Below are 9757 nucleotides of genomic sequence, written 5' to 3' on the forward strand. Positions count from 1 at the left end.
TATAGCACTGGCTGTTGAGCAAGCTGCTGCTAATGATAGAAGCGATAAAACCTGTGGTAAATATAATCATTTATCAGTATAAAGCTTTTGGAACATATAAGATAAACCAGTCTACTGATCTAGAATGAGTAGAGACAAAAGCACATACCCAAATCTCCCGTGGCAACTATTACCAGTATTCCTCGTTGTCGAAGAGGACAACCAACTAGGACTGAATATCCATCTACGAGCGCCAATGTGAAGCTCCATGGAATCACCAAACCCATGACTGTACAAGTGCTAGTAATGTCTCTTTCTAATGGTTGCTCATAATCAATATACTCTTTAGTGTACAAGTGAAGAACTTAACTACAGATCAATAAGATAAGTCATTTGTTGAAGCTTTCTCGTTAAATTAGTAACTTCTCAAAGAAACAACAAATTAGTAGAGCAGGTCAAGAGGGACATTTCTTAAGACCAAGAAAGACGAAGAAACTTGACCTTTTCCAAGAGAATACTGGAACAGATCTTATACTCGGGTATAAGATCAAAAAAGAGAGGAAACACATGGAAAATCTATTGAAGCATAAGTACATGGTACTTGGATGTAGTTCTAAAATGATCAATGCAAGATAATTCAGAGACATAAGCATCAACTTGATAAACGTCTCCATCTAGGTTACATTGACACGGGCACGCGTGTCGGTGTCTGATACAGCGAGCTGTGGGGGAGTTCGACATGGGGACACGGCTAGAAATAATTAATTAATTTTTTAATAGATATCAAATTTATAAATTACTAAAATTTAGTACGGTATTAAACCAAAACTATTATAAATGCCACTTAATTGTAATTAAGATGGAAGTAAGTAACTGAAAAATGCAATATGACATCAATAAATTGCCATTTCTTTATTTATTTTATTTTGTTGTACAAAATCAAGATAAATTAGATATCACGGGTCTTCTTCTGTCTTCACAAAACTCTTTCCATCCACGTGTAGATGTTTCGTTACCTAAAAAACAGAAAAGTGAAAACTCAATTAAACAAGGCCCAAGCCCAATAAACTTCTCTCCCAACATACAAACCCTATCTCTTCACAAAAATAGATCTGGTAGCCGCCAACCACACCTACCAAAGAAAGAAGAAAACCAGGCTCTTTTTCATCATCGAAAATAGATCGTCATCATCAAAGAAAACCAGATCGTGTCTTCTTCATCAAAGAAAACCAGATCGTTGAAAATAGGTTCGTCATCATTTACTACTTTTTATAGTCGTTTGTGTGTTCTTTACTCGTGCTCTGCCGAATTTCCACGCATTTAGCTGTGTCGACACATATTTATTTTAGATATTGCCGTGTCCATGTAACCTAGGTCTCCATGTAGAGTTGAATGGTAGAAAAAGATTCATTCGCAGATAAAGCATAGATGACTGGATTAGTTCTAATTCACTTGTTTGCAAATACCGTGTGGTTCGCTGCAGTTAAGGTTCATTTTATAATACAGCAAGTCAGCAAAACATATAAGTGGCAGGGTGATTCTAATATAAAGCAAAAGAGATATTGGCTTCAGTGCAGAGTTGGTGTTTTAACGTGGAATTAAATTGTAGCTTCAGCTTAATAGAATTTTCATTCACATATACACCAGCTACCTACTCTGCCCTTTCTACTTACTCTACTCTTGTTTGAGTTCAGAAAACATAAATAGCTCAATACAAAGTCTATATTTGTAGTTTGTTCCTTCCAGTATGACTGCTGGAAGTATCAGTCTACTCAAGTCTTGCATCATCACTGTTTCCCTTCCTAACTCAGGAGTCAGGAACAGCACTGCAATAGTCATGTGTTGGGAGTGGATAGGAACAGTCACAGAGCTTAGGTTTCAAATTGAAGTATGCAGCATGAATGTGGTGTCCACAGAAAAAGCAAGGTCATAGATTACATGAGAATCTCTACAGTCAGCGCACTTTTGAAAGTGGTGCTTCACAATGTCTAATCAGAATCTTGAGGTTGTAATTGTCCAAATATACTTTGTGTGGCACTAGATGGACTTTGACAAGTAAGAATGTGATGAATAATTTGTAACAAATAATCAACAAATGGATCAAAGCAAGGTTTAAACGACAAACTTCTGAATAAGGCCAAAAGGTAAGAATTTCATTTGCAGCATACATAAATATTTTAAATTCCATAGGGATTACAATTGATGATCAAGAATTGTGACATCAACATCTTTCCTCGACATCATTGTACTGTATAACTTACCACAAATATGTTAAACCGTGGAGACTAATTTCACACTACACCGTTCCTGCAAGTTACCCCAATGCAGAATTAGGAGGTTTATTGTGCACAGACTAGGAATCTTCGGTGGTTGTAGGGGGGGTGGCGAAAAAAACATTTGGGGAAACTCTCTCTTCCCCAATCTTCCCTTTCCGGCTCTGTTCTTCCCCTATTTTATTTTTCTCTCTTCCCTATCACTACCACCACCATCATTCTTCTCCTTCTCCTTAACTCTATCTAATGCTGATCTTCACCGCTTCGCGGTTTTCTAGTTCTAGTGGAGAAAATGCACTATGTGGACCACATAAATTGTTTGTGTATTTTTCTTCTTGTTAGATTTTTTCTTTCACTGCCTTTGCTATTCCTAACATAATAATGAGGTTTCCAATACAATTCTTCCTCGACAAACTCTACTCACAAGATATAACTATTGAATCTTCCTCCCGATGACAATGTCATTGGGGCAGTTATTCCTTCATTAACAAAACGCAGACGTTATCAATCCATATCTACCTCTACAATTCAACACTATTTTAGGACATAATTCTTCAATATTTTAAAATGTTCATAGTGAATATTATTCTCTTTTTTTTTTAAGACAAAAAACTGTTTTTTCTTCTCTCTTATCTGCGCGAGAGGCAAAGTGACCGGCCCGGTTATTTTCTCCAAATAAAACTCGTTTTCTTTTATTCGATCTCGATCTCTCACTCGATTTCCAAAGGTAAGAACCTAAAAACGCGATTTTTTTGTTTGTTTGTTTGAATCCATTATACATGATTTGCATCTATGGATCTGTATAATCTCAATCATCACGCACTTGCACATTATACTTTCATTTCATTTACTTGGTACATTAAAGATGGAGTAGATACCCCTTTGCAGTGGGAGTCCTATATTGGTTAGGAATGAGATTTCCTAAGTAGGATGAGGTTGATTTCACGAAATATATTGGTTAATGCCATTTGATCTCAACTTTCCACCTCTGGGTGATGTTGATGTTGATGGTGATGATTTCCAGAGCACTGCGTTATGCCTGTGATGGAGTAAAGAAGTATTTTTTAATTTTCAATCTTTGTTGTTGTCCTCCTTTTTTTTATTATTATTTATATAGGAGAGAAGAAGATGATAAGATGAGATAAAAGATGTATCATCTTTCTTCTTCTATGAATCACTTGCTTTGAGGTTTTTTTGTTTTCCCTCCCTATCTTGCTAGATTATGTGTGTAACCGTGTTTGTACTCTACATTGCAAAAAAGCTCAGTGCATAAGTAGTAGACTGTGCCCTTTTTTGGGCTAGTTAGTTTTGATGTTTTCCTGCCATTTGTTTGTGTTTTTTCTTTGGTTAGTTAGTTTGATCTGTGAATTACTAATAGACTAAATTGCGGTTTGTAGGTCTTTTTTATAATGCATTTTGCAATTTTTTATGGATCCAATAAGTGTGGTACTATTACGTCCATTCTGATTTCGTGGTAGACCTTGTTAAGTTAGGATTCATACTGTGTTTATAAAAAAATTGATGTTTCAAATAATTTAGCAATTTTGATGTTCTAGTGAATTGTAGATCTAGTGGTCATATCTTTGTTTCAAGCTAGATTTGATGGGTTTTTTGTCCTGTTTTGTATCTCTCTCCCCAATGTGTTTCTATTCAGAATTTTCTTGTCCACTCCCATTGCTATCAATATGTGTCTGAACTTAAGTGACATTACCAAACTCAGTTTACCCATGTATATAGAGAGACTAGCAGAGTTGCTTTAGCTGGAAGAATATGTTGTGGAAATAGTTTCCTGTCTTTATAAAGCTTCACTTGTCAGTAGATTTTTAACTATTACTTGTTTTGAGAATGTGCATTGATATCATTTTGATGTTTGATTATCACATGAACAAACTGTTGGTTGGACTCATTTTAGTATGCATAATAATCATAGGAAGCAACATATTGTCATGCAACAGAGCATGGTAAGATTATCACCTGCAGCTCCAATGCATCAAACTGCAAAAAAAGATCAATTTTATTGGATAAATCATTTATAATATGCAAAATATAATATAAATTTCCACCACAACAGACACACAATAAGCAATTTAGTCAAACTCTTGGGTCAATCAAATGCTAGGTCCCTCAATCTCTCCCTTGATAAATACTTTTGCTGAATTCACGAGTTGTGCAAGTTGCACAGACCATGGAACTGTACCAGAATACCAGCTAACATATGGTGGGACTGTATTCTCTAGGTTTCTCTAATAATACTATGGCAATAGTAACGCAAAAATCGTGACTATTATATAATGAGCAATATGTGCATAGCCATAACTACTGAAAATTCTTGTTACCTGCTTTGCGGCCTTAACCAGGGTAGCACTCATGAGCTTGGGTTGCTCAGCAATGTCAGTGGCACTCTCTGAGGAGTTAGCAGGTGGCTCCGGATAGTTGGGAGACAGTCTGACCGGAGGAACATCTCTTTGCAATGTCCCAAAGGTATTGAAGGCAAGGGATGCTATTGGTCCCAGTGCAAGTTATTAGTTCTAGTTTCACCAGTAACTCACAAGAAGTCTCGAAAGCCTCAAACTAGGCCTTGGTTGGCACTCTCCTTATACATTCAACACCCCAGACCGCGATTTCTACTGATCCAAGACCGACAAGTTTTGATTCAAAAGGCGCATTCATCTTCCACCATACCCTCACTGAGGGACCTGAGAACACTTCCCGAGTTGTAGGAAGAGCTCAAGGTTTCATTATTCCACTTGAACATTTTGCTCATTCGGCATTCAACATTATTTATCTCACCTTTGACATGTCAGAGTACTCTGGCAGCCTAAACATTCAAGCCAATCAAGTACATGACAAGGGTAGAGAAGAGCTAACTGTTGTTGGAGGGATGGGTGTTTTCGCTTTTACACGAGGCCTTGCTATCTTCTCATAGTGAGTGATTTCAACACGAACTATTCAATGTATTTTTTTTTTACTGTATTTAACATTGAATAGTATGCTAAATTAGTAAACGTACTTTGTGAAAGCAATGAGGAAGGCAACTCTTCTAGCAAAATTGTGGAAAGAAAATGTAAATTTTTACCCTTTGGACTAATGAATGCAGTAAAATAAGAGTTAACGGTCAAATTTATCTTATTTGGTAGCTGGCAACAGACTTTGCGGGTTGCAGATTTACATTCACGCTGAAGGAAATTTTTTTGTCTTGAGATTTGAAAGATCAAGTACATCGTTTGAATCACCAAAACTTGTGAATGTTGTCCAATTTGTCATGTATGTGGTGATAGTTTGTTACCCTAAATTACTAAGAATGCATGTGTATATAACTATTAACGAGCGTGTCTGTATTTTCCAGCAATATTTCCTATCTATTAGACACTCTTTTTTTCGTGGTTCGATCCATAGAAGGTTCTTGCTGCAAACATATGTTTGGGGTAATGCCTTTTTTGTGAATTGGATTTTTTTGGAAAAACAAATTCTGAGCAAAGCATGATTCATAAGTTTGTTTGGAAACACGTGGGTAACAGTCATTTGATCCTTTCTTTCTTCTTGGTATTGTTTCACTTCTGTGGAATTCCTGTTGCATAATATATTCTTATTTGTTTTGTTTAGTTGGAATTGCTCACCTTGGAACTGAAACCAAACTCGTAAGATGGACATCATCTCTCAGCTACAAGAACAAGTAAATACAATAGCATCCCTTGCCTTCAATACCTTTGGGACGTTGCAAAGAGATGCTCCTCCGGTCAGACTGTCTCCCAACTATCCGGAGCCACTTGCTAACTCCTCAGAGAGTGCCACTGACATTGCTGAGCAACCCAAGCTCATGAGTGCTGTCCTGGTTAAGGCTGCAAAGCAGGTAACAAGAATTTTCAGTAGTTATGGCTATGCACATATTGCTCATTATATAATAGTCACAATTTTTGCGTTACTATTGCCATAGTATTATTAGAGAAACCTAGAGAATACAGTCCCACCATATGTTAACCATATGTTAGCTGGTATTCTGGAACAGTTCCACGGTCTGTGCAACTTGGACAACTCGTGTATTCAACAAAAGTATTTATCAAGGGAGAGATTGAAGGACCTAGCATTTGATTGACCCAAGAGTTTGACTAAATTGCTTATTGTGTGTCTGTTGTGGTGGAAATTTATATTATATTATATTTTGCATATTATAAATGATTTATCCAATAAAATTGATCTTTTTTTGCAGTTTGATGCATTGGTTGCTGCACTTCCAGTGTCAGAGGGAGGAGAGGAGGCCCAACTAAAGCGGATTGCAGAACTTAAGGTATTTTGTCAATTGTGATTCTTAACTTCTTGTCTATTTTGACCCCAGTGTTCTTTGTCTTATACTTTCCCGACTTCAATATATTCCCCATCCATTCCTTACTTGTACAGGCGGAAAACGACGCAATAGGACAAGAACTTCAGAAGCAGTTGGAAGCTGCAGGTGATAATCTTACCATGCTCTGTTGCATGTCAATATGTTGTTTACTATGATTATTATGCATACTAAAATGAGTCCAACCGACAGTTTGTTCATGTGATAATCAAACATCAAAATGATATCAATGCACACTCTCAAAACAAGTAATAGTTAAAAATCTACTGACAAGTGAAGCTATATAAAGACAGGAAACTATTTCCACAACATATTCTTCCAGCCTTTTACTGTCTCAAATTCTTTTAATGTGTTTATATATGTCTGACTATATCAACTGACATTATCGTTTGCAGAAGAAGAGTTGAAGCAGGTGCAGGAGTTGTTTAACCAAGCAGCAGACAACTGCTTGAACTTAAAAAAACTTGATTGAGAATGGAATTACCACTGCTTCCATTATATTTGAACGTTTGAGCACAAACACAAAACTGACCGCTTTGTGGGGAAGCAAGTACTAACTTACGTTAAAAGTCATCCTGTTTATCAGAGATTCTTGGCAGAAGTAACAAAGTCGAAAGGAAGGTGCTTGAACTGATGAACTTGTACTTGTTGGCTGTTTGTAATATGAAGTTGTTAGTTGTTACAGGGAAAAAAAAAGGGAAAAAATTGTGGATTACGGCTTATAAATTGCCACAATGTAATCTTCTTGTTGCTGTGAAACGCAAAAGAATATCCTAATTAGCTAGGTACTCATTCAAGGTCTGTAAACTTTTTCTTAGTTTTACTTTCTTTCTTAGCGTGGGTGGGTTGGACGATAAGGAACCTATGTATCGATAGGACACTTCTAATACTATAGTTTGTATTTTTTATTGGGATATTTTCAAAACAGGAATTACGGAGTTGCTCTTGGTATTTCTTATAGAGGTCTCTTTCTTAATACTGAGAGTGGTGGATTTGTTCAGCAGTTCCTGGGTCAACAAAATTCATTTTCTTGTAACTGCGTCCTCTCAAGGCATTGTCGTGAGTCAGGTTTATTGATATATGCACTTGGTTCATATAAAAAAAAAAGATATATGCACTGTGTTTCTCATGGAGATAACAGTTTCTAATAAGTGACTACTACGATTCTGTCATTAATAAAAGTTACAGCCCAGTTTAGTAACCCCAAAAAGCATACACTCGAAAGATCATAACTATATATCCTCGTGTCCTCAAAATGTAAATTTGTACAACGATATGCATAACACTTGTGTTAGTTGAGGAGTCACTGGTAATTTGAGTTAGAGGAGCCATAAGGGCATCTCCAATGGGGGGTGTAAACTGTATAGAGTGGAAATTTTACACTCCAAATATAAAAAAAAACTCTCTCCAATGGGGGTGCTATACCGTAGGTAATAGTGTATTAGGAATTTCCCCTCTCGCTATTAGTTAATAAAAAGCCCGGACGCCACTTAAAATAACGCCCCGTTTAACTTTAAAACTTCGGACGCGGCCAAATGAGACGTTTGAAGTTTTATTTTTTTTCAGACGCCACTCCGCGTCCCCCCAAATTAAAGAGGACGCCACTTGGAGTGACGTCCGAGTTTAAAATCTATTTTTTTTACACTCTTCCATTGGAGAGTATAGCGTGTGGATATTTATGAGTTATACAATACCATACAATTAGAGGTGTAAAATCCTAATGGCACCTACGTGGAGCCTAGGTGGAGGTGTAATTTTACACCCCCATTGGAGATGCCCTAAGAGGAGTTAAAGGAAATTGAATAGCCGCATTAGCAGGTTTTGGAAGCTCACAGGCCTTTACTACCAGTGCCATAGTGCACTAGTGCAGTGAGCCAAATCAGCATGGTTTGTACTTCGTAGCGACCAACGCAACATAAGAGTCTTCATCATAAGTAGGGTAGGTAGCTGATCTGAAGAGTTCTAAATTGGGCTGCTCTTCTCATGTCGGCTGCCTTTATATATGTTTTTTAGGCGTGCCAAGGCCGCTTTACCATTTTTTTTCACGATGTTTAGTGTGTAGTTTTGAGCAAGGACCAAAATATCGCCGATATATTGCCGATATATATCGTTTTTTGGTACACCTACATCAATATATCCGATATATATCCACCGAATATAGAACCCTTTTTTCCCGATATATATCGGAATTTCTTATATGAAATTTTATATCGCCAATATAACCGATATATGTGATATTTACGATATATATCGTTTGACTTTTTGACCGGACAGTTTTTAATATAAAGATATCCGATATATTCGAAATATATCAGCGAGATATCTGATATATCCGATGACGAGACACAAAAACCTGATACTGATGATGATGATAGTGGTGGTGATGATGGTGGTGGTGGAGGTAATTTTAATGTTCAATCGCATGACTCAACTGATGAAGAAACTCCATTGGACCCACAAGTATATGAGGTTGCACCCAGAAACAATAGTGGTAGAGAAGTTCTTAATGACAATTCCCAAAGAATATAATGTATGAGCTAGGGCATGGAAGTGTTGGTCAAAGAAGACAACGATGACACATTATACGAAATGATGTTGATATTGATTCAGTTTCTTCTAATTTTGAAGCAATGAGTATGAGTTCAGGGACACTCGACCATGACAATGAGAGGGTATATGGTAGTGGTTGGGGATACAACCAATCAAGAGATAACGATTCTTCTAGTGGCATGATCAGTCACCCTGCGAGTAGTGCGTTATATGGTTCTTTATATGGATATTGGATGGGGGTTGATCAACAACCTTATGGCACACCACAACCTAAACCAACATATGTACAACTCTATCCAAGTTATGAATCTATTGGAACTGCACCTGGATTTGTTGCATTACGCCCAATGTATACTTACACCAACACTCTTCGAATTGGAATTATGTTAGAATTTCCAACACAAAAATATGAGTGGCATGTTCGACAATTTCTTGACGTTGGGTATAACTCTGTATACATTTGGGTAGGGTATTGTGAAGCGCTTAGGATTCAAGAATCGGTATGGAAGTTAACCAGCCACGTCACTTCGTTTATGTATTAATGTAACTTATTTATCTTATTTTGTAATTTGAGACTTTGAGTACATTAGATTATGACATTGTGGTTAATTATTTG

The 9757-nt window shown here is 36.9% G+C and overlaps 1 protein-coding gene across 1 annotated transcript; it reads left to right on the top strand.

The window, feature by feature from the left end:
- The first annotated feature begins 1041 nt into the window (after positions 1-1041).
- LOC147507548 (mediator of RNA polymerase II transcription subunit 21-like) lies at positions 1042-7499 on the top strand. Its single transcript, XM_086600250.1, has 7 exons — positions 1042-1226; positions 4610-4984; positions 5070-5177; positions 5856-6102; positions 6460-6537; positions 6648-6699; positions 6987-7499. Exons 4-7 carry the CDS (start codon positions 5896-5898, stop codon positions 7061-7063), a joined length of 414 nt encoding a protein of 137 aa, XP_086456376.1. The 5' UTR covers positions 1042-1226; positions 4610-4984; positions 5070-5177; positions 5856-5895; the 3' UTR covers positions 7064-7499.
- The last annotated feature ends 2258 nt before the right edge of the window (positions 7500-9757 follow it).

This window comes from Coptis chinensis, chromosome 3, assembly GCF_015680905.1.
Source record: "Coptis chinensis isolate HL-2020 chromosome 3, ASM1568090v1, whole genome shotgun sequence".
Lineage (NCBI taxonomy): Eukaryota > Viridiplantae > Streptophyta > Magnoliopsida > Ranunculales > Ranunculaceae > Coptis > Coptis chinensis.

Excerpts from the sequence above, each read along its gene's own strand:
- LOC147507548 (XM_086600250.1), top strand. The coding sequence starts at position 5,896 with ATGGACATCATCTCTCAGCTACAAGAACAAGTAAATACAATAGCATCC. Across the intron at positions 6,538-6,647 it reads AGCGGATTGCAGAACTTAAG|GCGGAAAACGACGCAATAGG; the intron begins GTATTTTGTCAA and ends TTACTTGTACAG. Across the intron at positions 6,700-6,986 it reads GAAGCAGTTGGAAGCTGCAG|AAGAAGAGTTGAAGCAGGTG; the intron begins GTGATAATCTTA and ends TATCGTTTGCAG.